Here is an 18,597-nt window from a genome sequence, read left to right on the forward strand (position 1 = left end):
TTCGTTGCCTCCAAACGGCGGTCACCTCATTGCCACCTCCCGCCACCACGTCACAACAGCATCAGGACCAGCATCAGAAACCCGTCATCTGCAACTAAGGAACCCGCCATCTGCAACTTGGGAATCAGCAGTCATTCAGTGTTTGGGGGTGATAACAGGGGGGGGAGGGGAGAGTTCTGTTGATTTACTTGGACTTGGACTTCTTCTTGGTCGATGACGACTTCTTCGACTTCTTCTTGGTCGATGATGTCTTCTTGCCCTTCTTCGACTTGTCCTTTTTGGCCGACTTGTCCTTCTTGGCCGACTTGTCCTTCTTGGCCGACTTGTTCTTCTTGGCCGACTTGGCCTTCTTCTTCTTGGACTTTTCGGCGATGACGGCCGACCTGCTGATGGCGCGATCCATGTCGCGGAGGTGAGCAAGAACAGATGATGTGGAGACCTCCTCTCCACGCACTGCCCTCAGATTCTTCCTAACTCGGCGAAACTCGGGATGGGATTTCACGTACCTGGTGGAGGACCCGCTCCCATCCGTGTCGGCAAATTCGAGGACGCTCGAGTCCGACTCGGAGAGGTCAGAGTAAGCAAAGGTGAACTCGGGAATCTTGCGGGTCCGCTTGGTGATCGGGCCCTTGCGGTACGAGACCGGCAGTGCGTCGACCCTGCGCCGCAGCTCACGGACACGCTCGACCTTTGATGCGTGCGATTGCTCGACCCACCCGGGCCCGGCCGCCGCGCTGGCCATCGTCGACTGGAGACCAGCGAGGCCATCGTCAAAGAATCGCCCCGCCCCGACCTCGCCCATGCTCATCCCCATATCCACTCCTCCACCGTACCCACCGCCGCCCATCAGCCCCTGCCCGTAGCCCCACCCTCCACCGCCAGCTCTCCCTGCATATCGCGCCGGCATACCAAAGCCTGGCGGCGGGCCGACCTCAGCCTCTCCCGGATACCCAACATACGCAGCCCCTGCAGCGCCATGTCCATACCCATGCCCATACCCAGTACGACCACTTCCATACCCTCCCCGTCCGTACTGTCCCCACATCCATGCCCATACCCCCAGTCACCTTGTCAGCCCAACGGTCGCCTGTCGCCCACCTCCCCACCCCCCACCCCCACAAGTCGCCCCTCTCCCTCCACCTCCTTCTCTCCGCCACCACCGTCACGTACCGACGCCATCACCTGAGGATCTCCAGCAGGAAGACCACCCTGGTACACCCCGTCACCGTATAGAGGCCTACACTCATTCACCCACCACCAATACCCGCCCCACCCATCCGTCCGCGTCCCCGTTGCCCGCCCCGCACCCAGCCGGCCAGCAACCCGTCACTCCCTTCCTCCGTGAGTCCCAGCTCTTCCCTCTCCCCCCCCCCCCCCCTCCCATACAATACACACTCGTACATATAGGTAAGCTTTCTGTGAGTGGAGTGCTGGTCGTTGTCGTCGTTGCAGTCGCACTGGTCGCGGTCGCAGTCGCAGTCGCACTGGGCTTTGTCGTCACACAGCCAACTGGCACACTGACCGACACCTGCCTACCTCACAAGTGGCATCCATCGGCATCTTCCCACGACCACAATCATCGCCGCAATCGCCATCACCATCACAACCACGAATACAATTAAGACAATGATCCCTCACGGGCAAGCAACGTCATTCCCTTGCTCATGACACGTTGTCAGGCAGTATCACCTTCTCAGCCGTCTAGACTCCGCTGCCTGGCCAACGGACCGATCGATCACGATCTTGATCGCGATCGAAACCACAAACAATCATGAACAACACCGCATTTGCCATAGCGATGACGATGTCATTCTCTCTCTGGCAAGCAAGCTACCACAGCTCTTGCTCATCCCTTAGCAAGCCTCCCAGCCGTGTGGACGCAGCCCGACCGATTAACCGAGCAACCGATCGATCACGATCTCGATCACGATCGCGATCACGATCGCGATGACCATGACACGCAGACAAGGGTGTGGCAACGACAGGCATTCGTCGCACATGTCCCGTCGCCGCAAGAAACGCACGAGGACTGGTGGAGGTGCCGGCAGTGGAAGGGCTGCTGGGTCTGGTGGTGGGGCTTCTGTTGCCGGTGGTGGGAGAGGGGGTGGTGGTGGTGGTGGCGGTAGTCCGGCTGGTGACAGTCCGGGGGACAGGACTCGGCGACAGGCAGGTCGGAGTGGCGGAGAGACAGACGTAGCTCGTCCGCTGCTGCAAGCTGCGGCCTTTCTCTCTCCCGAAGGAAGTAAGTATGTCGAGGATAAGGACGTGGACTCGCCACTTCGTGCTGTGTGGTCGCCGGTGGTATCTCGTCTTGCGTCTGGCCCTTTGACCGGCGTTCCGTACGAGCGTGTGCTGGAGACTCAGCTAAGAGTCGTTGCCATGCACATGCGCCACGGTGCGTACGAGCTCGGCCTCGATGTGCTCAAGACTGCGGTTTTGGCGCTGGCGCGAGTCTATTCGGGACCGCTTGCCCTCTTTTCCCGGCTCTACGATCCGGTCCTCGACACCGCACGGATGTTTATGGCCGCGCTCATCTCGCGCAGCGATCCGTCACTCCTCACCTCGCTGACCACAATTGTGGCCCATCCGATTCGAGTCGGCGCCGCGCTCTCTCCAGACATCGGCACCAAGCTTGTCGAGTTGTTCGCCCAGGCCGGCTCGGACCTCTCTGCCCGCACGCTTCCGGTCTCGCATCCGCTCGCGGGCGTGGCCGAGCACATGCACTGGCTCGCGGCTGAGATTGCCGGCTCGCTCCGGCTCCATAACGCCCACGTGGAGCGGCTTATCGCCATGGGCGACGCCTTTGTGGAAAAGGCGCTCGCTCTCCGTGCCGCCGGATCGATCGATCCGTTCACCGCTGGCTACCAGCGGGCGACCTCGATGTACAACGCGGCGTGGCGTGCAGCTCAGAGCCACTCGGACGCCGTCGCCCCGACAACGCTCGCCGCCGCGGCTGTCTCGCTCGCCCGTGTTCCGCTCCTGCTCCTCGCCCACTACTCAGGCGACTTTCAGTCGACCCTCGATCGCGCCCGACAGCTCGCTTACTTCAACCCGCATCTTGTGCCTGGTGAGCAGCACATCTCGCTCGCCACCCTTGTCCGCATGGCCGATCGTCTTGCTAACGCGGGCTGTCACTCGCATGCCCAGTCTATTCTCTGCTTTGCTGTTCAGTATGCCTCACTTTTTGAGGCTCTCCTCCCGCAGGTTCTGCCTCTCTCTGACAAGCTCGAGCGGACCTCGCAGCTGCTGTATGCCCGCGATCCCGCGAGCGTGCTTGCTGGCAAGCCCGAGCTTGGTCTCGAATCGTATGACGAGTCCGAGTCGTCGCGAGCCGGCGAGGCCACGTCGTCCGAGGCTGGCGGCTCGCTCGATCTTGCGGCTACAGCTGGCCTCGGATCGAGCTCTGGCCGGCATTTTCTCCCGGCCGAGGCCCAGTGGGTTCGCAACCGGCGCATCGTCCTTGCGCTGCGCGTGCTTCTCATGACGCTCTCGGAGCGCACATTTGGCGCCTCGCCGTTTGGCGGGCCGCAGGCCGAATCCGGCCCAGGATCGGTCCTTCCGCCGTTTTCGGTTCTCGATGCTGATGAGGACATGGTTCGCTTTGTCTCGATGCTGGTCACCCAGTGGGCTCTCGCGCTCCCACCGTCGACCATCACCTTTTCGGCAGTCTTTCACCACTTTGACACTTGCACCGAGCTACATGCCGCGCTTCAGCCGCGCGGCAAGGCGTACATGCTGCATCTATACGCCTCGGGCCTCGATGCCTTTCTTGCCTTTCGCGTCCGCGACGCCTTCAACTACTTTGGCGCCTCGCCCGAGCCGTTTGCGCTCATCACCGGCTCGACGCTCACCTCGCGCGAGCTGCACCCGTTCTCGGGCCTCGACTCCGTCTTTGTCGTCGCCCACGACTCGTCGGCCACCGCGTACGTCACTGGCCTGGCGCAGCTGCTCGCCACCGAGCTGTACAACCTCGGCGAGACCCGTGAGCTGACGGATGTCAACCTTGCGCTGCTCAACGGTTCAGACCTGGACGTGGAGATGGCACCTGGCGCGCTCTCGCCGTCGCCGGCCGATATCTCATCGCCCGGCGCCACTTTTGGCCTGCCGCTCTCGCTGGACAAGGTGGACAGGACGCGCGCACCATCGCCAGCCGCCTTTGTCTTTTCCCAGCAGAGTGACCGCCCTGGCGAGGTCGGTTCGTGCCCAGACGCTAATGACGCCGCAAGTAGCGGCTCGTGTTCCGGCTCGGAGAGTGAGTCCGAGGCAGATGTCGCGCTTGGCGGGCGCGACCGGGCCCGGCCCAACTCAGCCGGCTCCATCGCCGAGCTAGTGGACGCCGAGCGAACTTCGCCGCGATCCGAGTCGGTTTCGCGGCTTTCGGGCCTGAGTCGTAGCTTAGTCCGCGAGCCGTCAATCGGCGAGAGCGGGCGCCGATCGCGGCCGCGGTCCGCCGACCTCACCCTCGCCTCGCTCAGCCTCGGTGGCGGCGGGCACGATGTCGCGCGTGGCCTGCTTACCTTTGATGACGAGCGCCCTGCCGGGAGCTCGGAGCCGACCACGCCGCGGCTGGAAGAGTCGGCCAACATGGCCGGGCTGGGCCAGCCGGAGAGCACGGCGGCTGAGGCTGCAGCAGTCCGGCTCGAGGCCTCGTTTGTTCTTCACCCAGTTTTACTTTCAGGCGCATCTGGCGGCGCAGACCCGAGCGCCGTGGACCTGTTTGAGGCTTATCGGGCGGCCTGCGAGCCGTGTATGGCTGGTGCGCTGTGGTGTGAGTGGGAGACCGGGATGCGGTCGCCGGCCGGCTCGCTCCTGGCCGGTTTTGCCTACCCGCGCAACTCACGGTATCTCCGTGCGCTTGCATTTAGCGTCAACGACCTGCACGCCGCAGTCATCACTCCGCTCCTCCTCTTTCTCCCAGTGAGCGCGTACCCAGTGGCGTCGAGCTATGAGGCACTCGGGCATCTGGCGCGAACAGGTGCTGTCTCGTCCAGGATTCTCGGCGCGGTCCAGAGCGCGCTGGGCCTTGCATGGGATGCGGCTGTGAGCCGCGGGCTCAAGATGTCGCTGGCCGACGCGCGGATCTCGCTCACTGGGCATGCAGGTCTCACCGAAGACCTTGTCCGGGTTGCGTTTACCGTCATCCTCCCACTCTACGTTCTCACGTCGAGTCATACAGCCGAGCTGCCGCCGGGAAGTGGGATGGAGGCCGCGGGCTCGCTTGCAGCCACGCTCGACGAGTACTGCAGCATCGGCGTGGTGCTTTGGGCGCAGATCACGTTGCACGAGGGCGATGCGCACCTGGCTATGCAGCAGCTGCTGTATTTGCTGCAAGAGTTGGAGGCGGCTGGGACCGGCGGTGCGCGGCTCGAGGCAGCGGTGCGGACGGCACTCTCAGACTGCTACCTTTACCGCGGGCGGTATCGCGAAGCCGAATCACAGTACGAGCGTGCGGAGCAGTTGCTTGAGGGCAAGCTCGATCCACACCGCAACATTACTCGGACTGCCGCACCGCACACGGCACTGCTCCGCAAGATTGGCGTCGGCCGAGGCGACGGCGGCGAGTGGGAGCCTATCCGCGGTGGCTTTGTAGCGCCGAGCGCAGCCCGGCGGGCGCTGGGAGGCCTCATGGATGAGCTCTCAGTCCACGCTCTTGATCTAGGCCATCTCGAGCCGCTCGTCAAGGAGTTTTTTGGCATGACGCGGTATCACGCGAACCATGGATGGTGCCAGGCGAGTGTGGAGGCGAGCTGGATGTGGCTGCTCGGGGTGGAGCGTGACCGCACCGGCTTTGCCAGCCAGCTCGCTGCTGCGCGTGCGGCGTCGGATGCGTCAACTCTGGGGAGCGTGTTGAGCGGGGTCAAGGAGGCTGCGGGCCGGCTGCTGCCGTCAATGATGGGATGGGCGTCGGTGACGCCAGCCCTCTCGCACATTCTCCAGCTAGAGTCCGAGGCTAGCAGTGAGGTGGTGCAGGCGATTGATAGCGTGGTACGCGCGCTCCGGTTTGCCCAGCTCGAGTACCTGCAGGCCAACGCGCCGCGCAAGGCACTGCGGGCGACGGTGGCGGCGTACGCCGAGGCTCAACGCCAGAAGCAAGCCGGACGGGGCGGGAGCGTGCGCGATGTCGGATCATCCGAGGTCGGCCTTGTCCGACTCCTCGACTTGCTCTTTGTTGAGCTGACCGGAGTGGAGACGATGCGTGCGCCGATGGCACCGGCATCGGACCACTCGTCGAGCTTGTACCAGGAGGTATGCTTCTCGGAGCTTGCCGCGCTCACCATTCACATAGTCAACGGATCGACGGTGCTGTCTGTGGCCGGCAAGAAGCTCCTCTTTTCGGCAATGTCGGACGCGCTGCCGTTTGCGCTGCGGACGCGGCTGGTGGCGCAGGTCTGCCAGCTCCGCGAGTTTTCGGAGCTCTTTTCGGCATGGGTCGACCCCGAGTCATCGCAGCTGCGGTTTGCGGCGCGGACGCTGGGCGACATCGAGGCTGCGTTGATGCGGCACTCGCGCGACACACCGTTCCTCCGGGCCGGGTGCTTGGCGGCGCTCGAGGCGGTGGCGGCCGGCGACGCGGTGACAACGTCGGTGGTGGCTACACTCGTCGATGCCATGCGGCGGCGGCCGGGCGATCTCCGGCTGCAGCTCTTTGTCCTCCGTTTTCTTGTCACCCTTGGCGCCCCCGAACATATCGAGGCCATTGACCCTAGCCTCTTGTTCAGCGCCATGCGGATCTACCCGACCAACGAGGAGCTTCACTTGAACGCGCTCACGGTGCTGTCGCGGGCGTCGCCGGCGCAGCTGCGGAGCAGCCTCGACCCGGACGTTGTTGTTTCGTCGCTCGCCCACCACGGCGAGTCGGTTGATGGCCTGACCAAGCTCGCGCTGATGGCCATCGGCACCGCCACGCCGCCGCGCGCGCCCATTGCGTGGACCAGGGCGCTCTTTGACAAGCTCACCGACGCTCTCAACGCAGTCATGGCCTCTGCCGAGTCATCGGCCATGCTTGGCGAACTTGGTGGCATGGTGACAAGTGTGCTTGAGCAGGTCGAGTCTGCTGTGCAGTGATGTGCTCATCTGTCATCACAGCCATCGTATGGTGCCTGCTATCCGCCATGAGAGGTGGCAGTGCGGCCGAGAGAGCGCCGAGGCCCTTCTATCCACAGCGACCGTTTTCTTTAAACTCTCTCTCTCTCTTACACACACGCACTTGCTTGCTCTTCTCCCATGGTCTTGGGTATGCAGATGACGATGGAGTTACTGCTTCATGGCAGCGACACCCGATGCAGCAGCAACCTTGTCCAGCTCTGCCCGGAGCTGCTGGGAGAAGACATCGGTCAGGTCGTCGTCGTCCCAATCGTCCTGCCACAGCGCTTCCTTGTTCGCCGACTTGGGCGCCGTCCACTCTATCAGCATACAACGCAAGCCACGCACAAGTCACACACGTGTAAGTATACCCCATTCTCCATACTCCCTATACCTGTACCATCTTCATTCCCCCGGGAGCCCATGGAACCTTGGCGCGACCTGGCCCTCACGATCGCGATCGCGATCACGACCCGTCGCTGGCCGGCCCGGTCCACCCACCCACCCGCCCACCCACCGCCCCCCCCGCCCCCGCCCCCGCAACCATACCATTCTCAAACTCCTCAAACTCGTCATCATCGAGAACAGAGATGGGCTGCTTGCCGGTAGGCTTGGCAGCAGCAGCACTTGTAGAAGAAGAGGCAGACATAGCCAGGTCAGTCAGGTGTGTGCGAGAAAGAGAGAGAGTCTGTGTCTGACTGCGGCAGCGTCTGACGGTCAGTCAGCTGGGCTGTGTAGCCCTACCTCCCGTCCTCTCGCCCACTCCCTGGCTACCACCCTACCTACCCAAGGTCTTCGTCTCCATGCCCCCCCCACACCATCGATCTTCTTCTCTTTTCTTCGATAACACCATTCTGTGGCTTCAATCTCCTTGTTCTCCCTTTCTCCCTTTCACATTCGTTGTGTGTGTGTGTGTGTGTGTGGGGGGGGGGGTGACGGAGAGGGTGAAGGGGCGGGAGAGTGTCGGTCGGTGGTGCGACACGTTCGGCAGGTGGTGGTGAGGGGGGGGAGGGGGGGGGAGGGGGGGGGTCTAGGCAAGGAGAGTGTGACGGTGTGAAAAGAGTAGCACTTGACGCAGGGGCCACCGACATAGACATAGGTATAGGCATTGACGTTATCCCCTTCCCCTCAATCTCTGCACTATGAGTAGCCTCTCTGGTGATGAGGAGGGTGATGGGTATGGCGGCACCTGTGCGGTGGTGGAAAAATCAAGGAAGACCGTCCGTCGAGAGGAGACTCGCTGGAGGTCCATGATGAGATGCCTGGTCAAGGGGATGAGTTTGTCGAGTTTAGTCAGACCGATGCCGAGGTCGCTGGCAGTACCGCTGTTGCTGGTGCCGCCGCTAGCAGCAACAACAACAACAATGACGATGGAGATGGCGATGACGAGCATGATCGTGATCACAATCACAGCCATAGCCACGTGGGAACCAGAGCGAGCAACCGATGTCGTCAACTATGGCGGCTGTGCACAAGATGGATGGCTTGCAGCCTTGTTCGCCGAGGTCGAACCGCTCGTCGGTCTCATCGTCGGATGCCGGTGTGGTGTCGATGGCTCGGGTGGAGAAGCGGGGGCATGTCCGTGCTCCGCTGACGCCGAGGACTCGATCGCGTCAGTCGTCGGCTTCGTCAGGAACCGGCTCGTCTGGCTCGTACTACTCATATTCGTCGTCGGACGAGTGCTCAAGCGACGAGTCCGGTGGTGATGTGCTGTCGTCGGATGCTGGCGCTGAGGCTGGGCCGTCGGGCGCAAGCGCCAGTGTGAGCGGAGCTGTTGGTGGCAGCAAGCGCAGCTCCGTCCGCAACAGCTTTGCGGCGGCGAGTGGAGCTGCCGACGTCAGCAGCGGGCTGGGCAGAGCCGACGACAGCGGCGTGAATGGCCTTGGTGAGGATGACAGCGCGCTGGTGCGTGGGTCGTCCGACGGCCTGCCGACCGACATGCGCTACGACGAGGACGACGAGTCGGGCATGCTGTCGGACACGGTGACTGGCGGGCGGGTGTCACCCACTGGTGGTCTTCGTGATGGCGGTGACTCTGTCACCTTTGTCCCCGACTCTGGCGCCGGCTGCTCAGAGCCGTCCCGGCTTCTCACCCTGCTGGGTATTCGCGAGGGCATGCCCGAGGTCCTCACCCAGTCGCTTGGCGACGTGACCGACAATGACAAAAAAGCACTGGAGTATTTGAATGCGCTGCGGGCACAGCACGACGAGATGCGGACCGCTGTCGCCGAGCTGAACACCGCCAACAAGTCGCTCGCCGCCCTCGTCCGCCACCTCACCCGCAAGTTCAACGTAGTTGCCGAGGCTCTGCCCGAGTCGCCGTACATTGCGACCGACACAACGTCGGCGCAAGACGCGGCGACTAAGGGCGACTCGGACGAGGACGAGGCGTTTGGCCACCTGCCCGGGCGGGCGACCCAGATCCTCATGAAGGGCTACGTCAACAAGAAGGGTCGCCGCGTCCGCAACTGGAAGCGCCGCTTCTTTGTCCTCCGCGGCGGCACGCTCTCGTACTACACCGACGAGACGTGCGCTACCCGCAAGGGCAAGATGCGGCTCGACCAGTGCCTTGTCGACGGCCTGCGCGAGCGCGATGAGACCGGCCGGGCCTGCCTCGCCCTCTCGACCAAGGGTCGCACTCTTTTCTTCCAGTCGGACGAGGCCAGGAAAACACCGCGTGGTTCCTTGCCATCTCGTGCATGCAGCAGCAGCTGGAGTATGCCCGCAACATGCGCGAGACTGGCCAGGCCGCAGACCTGCGTGTCCTCGAGTTCTTCTCCTACCCAATGCGCCACAAGCTCGCACTCTCCGGCCGCCCGCTCCCACTGGTTGCCGTCACCTCGCTCGACGCCTCGGTCCGCTTCCACTCGATGCTGCATGTGCTCGCTCTGGAGGATGCGTCGCTGACCGACGAGCATCTCGTCGCGCTCTCGGACGCTCTCGGTCCGAACAAGTCGCTCGGCGTCCTGCACTTGGCGTCCAACTCGTTCTCGCGGACAGGCATTGAGGCGCTCGCCGCCGCTCTCCGCCAGAATAAGACCATCACCGAGGTGTATCTGGAGAACAACGGGCTTGACGACGACGCTGCCGTTGTTCTCGCCCAGATGCTCTCGTCCACCCGCCACATCGGCGTCCTCGCTCTCGATGGCAATGCCATCGGTGACGTCGGCGCCGAGGCACTGGCCAAGGCCATCGCCCGCCCGCACCGCCTCAACACCCTCGCGCTCGACGACAACGCCATTGGTGATGTCGGCGGCGCCGCGCTCGGCCGCATGCTCGAAGTCAATCCAACCGTTACCAACGTCCATCTCCGCAGCAACCGCATGACCTCGCGCGGCGTTCTCGCCATCGTCTCCTCGGCGAAGCACCCGACCGCTGCCGTTGCCCGCCTCCTCCTCTCCGGCAACGCCTACGATCCGCGCGACATTGCCGCTGCCGTCATGGACCTGGCGCGGACGTCGCGAACCCTCGCCCACGTTGACATTGCGCCCTATGTCCTCGGACATGGCGCCATCACCACTCTCCGGCTCCTTCCACTCACACAATGACACGCGCTCACGTACATGATGACACGCTAGCGCAGCCATTCAGCCTCGTTTACTCGTTTGCCGGACCAAAGCCGCCGCCGCCCGGCGTGTGGATGTGGATCTCGTCACCGACCTCACAGGTGAACGAGGCCTTGCCGCCGAGGTTGACCAAGCCGTCATCGCGGCCGCGCTTGAGGGTGTTGGTGCCGCGGGCGCCGTCGCTGCCGCCAGCCACGCCGCGTGGCGGCATTGCCCGGCGCTCAGAAAGCATCGAGACTGAGGTTTTCTTGAGGAACTTGACGACGCGGACGACGCCGTCGCCGCCACGGCGCGCGCCATCGCCGCCCGAGTTCGGGCGGAGCGAGAACTGCTTGAGCAGGACCGGGTAGCGGCGCTCCAGGATCTCCGGGTCAGTGATTCGGGTGTTGGTCATGTGGGTGTGGACGCCCGATGCGCCATCCCAGCTCGGCCCGGCGCCGGCGCCGCCGCAGATGGTCTCGTAGTAGCCGTAGGAGAACTCGGGCTCGACACCCGAGGTTGCGGCGTCGTCGCCAAAGGTAAAGTTGTTCATGTCGCCCTGCGAGCATGCGGCGGCGCCAAAGGCCTGCAGCAGCACGTCGGTGACGCGTTGCGAAACGAGGACGTTACCGGCGACCACGGCAGCATCAGGCAGCGGCTCCAGCAGCGAGCCGTACGGAGTGATGACCTCCACGGGCTCGAGGCAGCCTTGGTTGAGCGGAATGTCCTCCGAGACCAACGAGCGGAGGACGTAGATGACTGCCGAGAGGGTGATGGCCCGCGGCGCGTTGGTGTTGCCCAGCGCCTGCGGCGAGGTGCCGGTAAAGTCAAAGACCGCCCGTCCGGTGGCGGCGTCAATCGAGAGCGCAAGCGCAATCTTCGCCCCGTCGTCCATGTAGTCGGTGGCGGTGAGGACGAGCGGCGAAGCGCCGGGGCTGGGATCGGCTCCGTGCTTAAGCGCCAGGCCACGGAGCATGTCCGACACTGCCATGGCGGCCTTGGCCCGAATCCCATCCATGGCTGCCGTCACCTTGTCGAGCGAGGCCTTGCCGATGAGCTCCTGCATGAGCGTGATCCCCTTGTGATTCGCCGCAATCTGCGCCTTGAGATCGGTGAGGTTGTCGGCGAGCGCACGCGTGCCTGAGATGCCTGCCGCCGCTGCCTCGGCCGAGACGTTGCTCAGCACCGCTGTGATGCCGTCCTCCTGGAACTTGCCGCCGTCGACGAGCTTGAACGACTTGATAGCGGCACCCTCCTCGGCGAGAGACTTGGAAAACGGTGGCATCGAGCCCGGCGTGATGCCGCCGATGTCGGCGTGGTGCCCGCGCGACGCAACGTAGAACGCTGGCTTCTCGTTTCCACCTACAAACACCGGAGTCATGACCGTGATGTCCGGCAGGTGCGAACCGCCGGCTGCCGGGTGGTTCGAGCACACCACGTCGCCCTCGCGCCAGGTGTCGCCGAGGGCCGAGATCTGGTACTTGACCGCCTCTTGCATCGAGCCGAGGTGGACAGGCACGTGCGGCGCGTTGGCCACCAGCCCGCCGTCGGGGCCAAACAGGGCGCATGAAAAGTCAAGCCGGTCCTTGATGTTGGTCGAGATCGAGGTCCGCTGCAGCGTCACTCCCATCTGCTCCGCAATCGACATGAACCGGTTGGCGTAGATGGAGAGCTCGATGGGCGAGACGTCAGCCGATGCGGCGGCGTCGGCGGCGCTGGCCGCTGCCGCCTTGCTCATCTGGACCTTGTGCAGGACGAGGTCGCCACCGTCGAGCGCGGTTGCCTCCCAAGATGGCTCAACCACAATGGTGGCGTTGTTGTCGATGATGAGCGCCGGGCCGGCAAGCTTGGCTCGCGAGTCGGCGAGCTTTTCCAGCTTGTACACCGGCGTCGTGACCCGGCCACCTGCCGACGCAAAGTAGGTATGGACGGTGGCCTCGGGTGAGCCCGGGGCCGTACCCGGGGCCGACATCGGCTTGGCCTGTGACGCGGCCTGGACGGCTTTGGCCGCGTCCGAGAGGCCGACGGCGCGGACCCGGATGTCATCGACCAGGATGTCGCGGCCTTCGAGGACAAAGCCGTACTCTTGCTTGTACTGCGCGAGGAAGGCAGACTCAAAGGCGGCCGGCTCCATCGAGTCAGCGCGGATCATCAGCGCAGTGTCGGCGCCATCGAACCTGAGGTTGAGGTACGTCTCGCGGGTGAGCGCTTCGGGCTCAAAGCCGCGCTGGGCAAGCTGGGCAAGCGGATCGACGGCGACGGCGTCAAACTTGGCAGCAAGGTCGGCGGCAGCGAGGTCGGCGAGCCGGACGGCGGCAGGCTCCTGTGCCTCGGCCACCATGGGCGCAAGGGCCATGCCGTAGGCCGAGAGCACGCCCGAGTGGCGGTGGATAAAGATGGAGGCCATGTCGAGCGAGTCGGCAATGGCGCACGCGTGCTGCCCGCCAGCGCCGCCAAAGACAGACAGAATGTGGTCGGCGGTGGCGTAGCCCTTGGCCTCTGTGATGGAGCGGATCGGCCGGCACATGGCTTCGTTGGCAACCGCAAGGAAGCCCGCAGCAACCTCGTCGAGGCTCTGCACCTCGGGCGTCTCGCCCAGTGCCTCTGCCTCGCGGGCGAGGTCAGCGTTGATCTGGTTGGCGAGGGTCTCAAAGGCGACGGTTGTCGCCGCCAAATCGAGCGGCTCGGCTTCCGACTCACCAAAGATGGCAGGAAAGAAGGCTGGATCGAGTCGGCCGAGGAAGAGGTTGGCGTCAGTGACTGCGAGATCGCCGCCCTTGCGGTAGCAGACCGGGCCCGGATGGGCACCAACAGACTCGGGCCCGACCTGGTACATGTAGTTGGAAAAGTGGAGCTTGGAGCCTCCGCCAGCGGCGACGGTGGTGATGTCCAGCTGCGGTGCCTGAGTGGTCACGCCGGCGGTCTCCGACTCGTAAACAAACTCAAAGGCGTTGTCAAAGCGAGAAACGTCGGTCGACGTGCCGCCCATGTCGTAGCCAATGACCGGCGCGGGCGCCTCGCCGAGCGCCGGGTTGCCGTACGACGTCTTGGCGTAGCCGACGACTCCACCGGCCGGGCCGGAGAGGATGGCCCGGACGCCCGAAAAGGCATCGACCGGCGCGAGGCCGCCGTCCGACTGCATGAACTGGACATTGACCTTGGTCAGGAGCGACGAGTCAAAGCCGGCACAGAACGACTGAATGTAGCGATCAACGACGGGCGAGAGGTATGCGTCGACAGCAGCCGTGTAGCCGCGCGGCACGATGCGGGTCCGCGGCATGAGCTGCGACGAGAGCGAGATGTGCTCAAAGCCGATGGCCTTGGCCAGCTCGCCGACCCGCGCCTCGTGATCCGGAAAGGCGTACGAGTGCATGCAGACGACTGCGAGTGAGCGGATGCCCGAGTCGTAGACAGCTTGCAGCGAGGCGGTGAGCGCGGCCTCGTCGAGCTCCTCGAGTACCTGGACAGTCTCGCCGGTGACGCCGGAAATTTCCTGGACCACTGGCGGCGGGTGAACCGTGGCCGCTGGTGACTCGGCCCGGGCAACCTCCTGGGCCGTCACAACACGGACTCGCTCTGGAACCTCGACAACCTGCTCGTAGAGCAGCTCGGGCCTCCTGACAGCAAGATCAAAGATGTTGGGCCTCGCCTGGTTGCCGATGAGCAGCAGGTCCGGGAAGCCCTTGGTGACTGCCAGAGCCATGCGCTCGCCCTTGCGCTCAAGGAGCGCGTTTGTGGCCACAGTGGTGCCCATGCGGATCTCAGCAATGTGGTCAGATGGGACTGGAAGCTCTGGGTCGAGCACCTCTCCACGAACAGCCGCCAGAACGCGACGAATTCCCTCCCGCGGAGCGTCGGGATAGTTTGCAGGATCCTCGGAGAGGAGCTTGATGACCGTCGACGAGGTGTGAGCGTAGTCCTTGTTCTCAGCCGTTCTCTTCCACTCGGCATACACATCGGTAAACGTTCCGCCACGATCAATGCCAAAGGTAAAATCAGTGGCATTCCAACAATGTCCTCCGCTGCTCAGTGCCCGAATCAGATTCATAGTCTGCCACGCGCCACCTGCGCCAGCAGCCGTCCCAGCGCCAGGCCCAGCGCCAGCGCCAGCCTGAGTCATGCCCATGCCCAAGCTCCCAGCGCCAGGCCAGGCCAGACCAGTTCGGGCGAGTACAGCGCGACCTCTTCCGCCACTACGCCACACGCTTGCAGCCGCACGCAACATAGTACAGGACTACCTGCTTCACAAACACCGTCAAGTGTATCCCTATCCCTATGCCTATCTCCGTCAATGCAAGCTGGGCAAGTCACCGTGCTGCAGTCACGCCACCCTTTGCTCACTCTCTCGCTCACTCTCTCTAGTCGGTCTGACGTGGCATTGCGGCGGACGTACAACTGTACTATTTTTTGGTCTCGTGGGAGGAGCACCGTTTTTTGCCGGCGCACCTTCCCCTCCACTCTACTTCGCATTTGGCTGGCATGTCTGGCTGAAAGGACAAGGGTTGGCCTATATGTAGTTATGGTTTTGGCTGTGATGTATCTACATGCATATGTATGTGTGTACGTGTGTGTGTGTGTGTGTGTGAAGAGTAAGGAGGTGAGGAGTGTCTGTGTTGGACATGTTCAATTTTTTTCCGGTTTGCTGAAACTATCGACAGTAACTAGGCGTGGGATTTGTGGGAAGGCGAGGGAGAGAGTGTGTGTAGAGATCTTTGTATTGTAAGAAGGGTAGGTGCGGAGGTCGTCGACTAGCTCGTGGGGCTGTTGGAGTGGTTGTGGATCCCAGATTATGTGAGACTTCGCAACACAAGGTGCGGCTTGCCTGGGAGAAAAAGAAACTCCGACACTTTCGGCTTATCTTCAGCTTGCCATCCATGGCGAGTCCCACTCAGACTGCCTCACCCTGGCATCATCCTTACCCTCCACCAACCAGTGATTGTCACACCTACCGCCCTTGCGTAGGGAGAAAAAGAAAGCGCCCGATGCGCTGCTCTCTAGATTCTTCTGCAGCCTTTGAAATAGAATAAATTTTTTCGCTCGACGCGTCGTGCGGCAGCGGTGGCAAGTCAAGCCAAGACCAGCACACTCGACTGTCATCCCGTACCTCCAGTGGCATGGCACTTCGTGTGGCTGTTGTCGGAGCAGGAACAGCAGGTCTGGCAACTGCGGCGCTTCTGGCTCGGGCTGGTGCCGCCGTCGAGGTCTTTGACCGAGTGGCAGCACCGGCAGCAGTCGGCGCCGGACTGCTGCTTCAGCCAACAGGCGCGTCTGTTCTGACCGAGCTTGGAGTCCGCGAGGTGGCAGAGAGTGCTGGAGCACACGTGACCGAACTTGATGGCCGAAATGGTTGGGGTTTGCCGGTGGTTCGGGTGCGATACAATTCGCTAGCTCCTGATGCGCACGGCATCGGCATCCATCGCGCCACTCTGGCCTCGTCCCTGCACGCTGCCGTCGCACGGGCGCGCAGCAAGTCCAAGCTGGGAGAGGAAGCGGTCCGATTTCACTGGGGCGTTGGCCTTGACAGAGTTGAGTACGGATCGGACGATAGTCTGGCCCGCTTGGTCGGGAGCGACGGGAACACGGTCGGGGATAGCGCCGGATACGATCTGTGCGTAGTGGCGGCCGGCGCAAACTCGAAGCGGCTCTCTCCACCCGAGACACTCGATTACTCGCGAGTGTACCCTTGGGGCGCGTTGTGGGCCATCTTGGAGGACAAGCAGGGAGCGTTTGATGACGTTCTTGTCCAGCAGTATCGCGATACGCGGACAATGCTCGGGTTCATGCCAACTGGGCGGCTCGTGGAATACTCGGCGTCCGAGACAGGAGAGATGGGCATGCCGCAGCTCACACCACCGGATACGCCACCGCTGGTCTCAATGTTTTGGTCGCTGCGCGCCGAGAGCCGCCACGAGCTGGAGGCTATGTCGCTAGAGGGCCTCAAGGGCCGGTTGGAGGCGCTTGAACCGCGGGCGGCGCCGCTGTTGGAGGAGCTGACGTCCATGGATCAGCTAACATACGCGTCGTACTCGGATGTACGGATGAATGTGTACCATTGCGGGCGTACAGTGTTTATGGGCGATCATGCTCACGCGACGTCGCCTCAGCTGGGCCAGGGAGCCAACATGGCGCTCATCGATGCGTCGTGCCTCAACTACGTCCTCGATTCGCTGTGGAGCGACGGGCACGAGGCGATGTCGGCGGCGATTCCGGAGCGGATTGCGTACTTTACCCGGATCCGCAAGCCGCAGACGGCGTTCTACCAGCGGATGTCACACCTACTCACGCCGCTGTTCCAGTCGCGGCTCGTTCCGCTGGCGCCAGTGCGCGACGTGGTCATGGGCATGGGCGGCAGCATGTGGCCGTTTTCGGCGTTTGCTACCCGTCTTCTCACCGGCTACCAGCGGACGCTCTTTTCCCAGCTTCCGTACTCGGCGGACAACTCGTACCTATGGCAGGACAAGCCGTACGCGGACGAGCTGGCAGCGAGCGAGTAGCAGGCGAAGCTTGGACAAAGCCGCCTCTCGTCTTACTTGCCCTTTTGCTGCTTTTCGTTCTCGGCCTTGATCCGCTTCTGGATGCCCGAATGGATGATGCGGACGTAGTCAACGTATGAGATGGACTGCGAACTCGGCGAGACGCCGCCGCCAACAAGCATGTCTTCTGTGCACATGTTGAGGAGCCTGGTTTCCATGCCATCCCTAGCGCGGATGACGCGGAACTGTGGCGAGCGACCTAGCTCGGCCTCGAGTTCGGCGCGGAGGTTGGTGAGAACGGCGCACGCCTCGCGCGAGAGGTCCGAGTCGCGACTGGCGAGCCAGGACATTGGCTGGATGCTGGCGAGCGTGCCAACGCCAAAGAGGTCGACCAAAACGTGGCGGTATGCCGACGCCCCAACCCAGAGCCAGAGGAGGGTATCCGAGACGAAGGCGTAAACACCGCGCTTAGAGAGGACCTCGCGCGAGAGGTGCAGTGCACGCGGAGTGCCATCTGCGCCACGCTCAATCTTGTCCAGGCGGAGCAGTCGCGGGTAGAGCTTGCGGATGAGGGCAAGGACCGAGGACGAGACAACAAAGGCACATGAGGTAGCGCGTGCGTCGGAGCGAATGGGCTCTTTGGTCAGCGCTGGGAGCTTGAGGGCCATCAGAATGTACGACGGGAGGAGCTGCAGCGAGTCGGGCAGGATGAGCTTGGCTGGCGGAACGCGTCTGGCGAGGAGGAGGCGGTAGCCAGCAAGGATGTCGATGGTGCGGGCGGTGAGACGCTGGCGGAGCGCGGTGAGTTCGCTCTTGCCCTTGACCAGGCCAGCAGCGGCGTAGCGGACAAGCAGGGCGACAAGTGTCTCGACGTCGATACCGCGGTAGACGTCTGCTGGATCAGCAGAGGTCTCCAGTCGGAGGGTGTGGACACGGAGGAGGCGGGTTCCGTCGGACGCAGTGTACAGGAGCGATGCCTGGAGCCAGGCTGGATCAGCGGGCGGCAGTTCGTCGGCGGCGTACGAGAGGTTGACCGAGAGCGCGACGTGGGCGCGGATGCCGGCGAGGATGACTTGCGGCGGCGGGTTCTGTGGGAGGACGTGGCCCATGTACGAGTCGATCTTGAGGCCCTCAGAGGCGCGGAGGCGGAGCGCACCCTCGTAGCCAAAGGGAACGGCAAGCGAGGCTGTAATTTCGCGGGCAACGCGCTCGGCGTCAAAGCGCGGATGGTGGTGCTCAAAGACGTGCAAGTCGCCGCCGGTGAGCGCGGCGAGCTGGGAAAGGGTGGTCACGTCAAGGTAGCCACGCGGGAGGAGGAAGAGATCGACCGAGATATGCTGGCGGACGAGTTCGCTCGCCTTGTTTGCGTACCACTCGGAGCTGGGCGCGAGCCTGGCCGCGATGGCTGCGTCTGAGACGGCCGGCCTGGCCATCGGATCCCGGTCGTCGAGGCTAGCGGGCCCACAACGCGGGCGTGAAGTGAGGAAGAGGGCAAC

The 18,597-nt window shown here is 63.4% G+C and overlaps 6 protein-coding genes across 6 annotated transcripts; 3 read left to right on the forward strand and 3 right to left on the reverse strand.

Moving 5' to 3' along the window:
* Positions 1 to 184: 184 nt before the first annotated feature.
* AMSG_07979 (uncharacterized protein) lies at positions 185 to 1,428 on the reverse strand (the record flags this gene model as incomplete). Its single annotated transcript, XM_013900285.1, has 4 exons — positions 1,402 to 1,428; positions 1,171 to 1,237; positions 507 to 1,033; positions 185 to 383 (listed from the first exon to the last, which is right to left on the reverse strand). Coding segments are annotated over exons 1-4 (795 nt in total). The 5' UTR covers positions 1,404 to 1,428.
* A 570-nt stretch (positions 1,429 to 1,998) lies between these two features.
* AMSG_07980 (uncharacterized protein) lies at positions 1,999 to 7,180 on the forward strand (the record flags this gene model as incomplete). The annotated part of the gene is made up of 2 exons (XM_013900286.1): positions 1,999 to 2,005; positions 2,216 to 7,180. The coding sequence occupies 2 exons, from the start codon at positions 1,999 to 2,001 to the stop codon at positions 7,063 to 7,065; spliced, it is 4,857 nt and encodes a 1,618-aa protein (XP_013755740.1). The 3' UTR covers positions 7,066 to 7,180.
* Positions 7,170 to 7,769, reverse strand: AMSG_07981 (uncharacterized protein). The gene is made up of 2 exons (XM_013900287.1): positions 7,633 to 7,769; positions 7,170 to 7,403 (listed from the first exon to the last, which is right to left on the reverse strand). The coding sequence occupies exons 1-2, from the start codon at positions 7,730 to 7,732 to the stop codon at positions 7,255 to 7,257; spliced, it is 249 nt and encodes an 82-aa protein (XP_013755741.1). The 5' UTR covers positions 7,733 to 7,769; the 3' UTR covers positions 7,170 to 7,254.
* A 336-nt stretch (positions 7,770 to 8,105) lies between these two features.
* On the forward strand, positions 8,106 to 10,650 carry AMSG_07982 (NOD3 protein). Its single transcript, XM_013900288.1, has one exon. The coding sequence runs from the start codon at positions 8,530 to 8,532 to the stop codon at positions 9,988 to 9,990; it is 1,461 nt and encodes a 486-aa protein (XP_013755742.1). The 5' UTR covers positions 8,106 to 8,529; the 3' UTR covers positions 9,991 to 10,650.
* A 30-nt stretch (positions 10,651 to 10,680) lies between these two features.
* On the reverse strand, positions 10,681 to 14,754 carry AMSG_07983 (5-oxoprolinase; the record flags this gene model as incomplete). Its single annotated transcript, XM_013900289.1, has 1 exon — positions 10,681 to 14,754. The coding sequence occupies one exon, from the start codon at positions 14,752 to 14,754 to the stop codon at positions 10,681 to 10,683; it is 4,074 nt and encodes a 1,357-aa protein (XP_013755743.1).
* A 2,487-nt stretch (positions 14,755 to 17,241) lies between these two features.
* On the forward strand, positions 17,242 to 17,576 carry AMSG_12120 (uncharacterized protein; the record flags this gene model as incomplete). Its single annotated transcript, XM_013900324.1, has 1 exon — positions 17,242 to 17,576. A coding segment is annotated over one exon (319 nt), but the record flags the coding sequence as incomplete, so codon positions are not given.
* Between the last annotated feature and the right edge of the window lie 1,021 nt (positions 17,577 to 18,597).

Source organism: Thecamonas trahens (assembly GCF_000142905.1).
Source record: "Thecamonas trahens ATCC 50062 unplaced genomic scaffold supercont1.38, whole genome shotgun sequence".
Lineage (NCBI taxonomy): Eukaryota > Apusomonadida > Apusomonadidae > Thecamonas > Thecamonas trahens.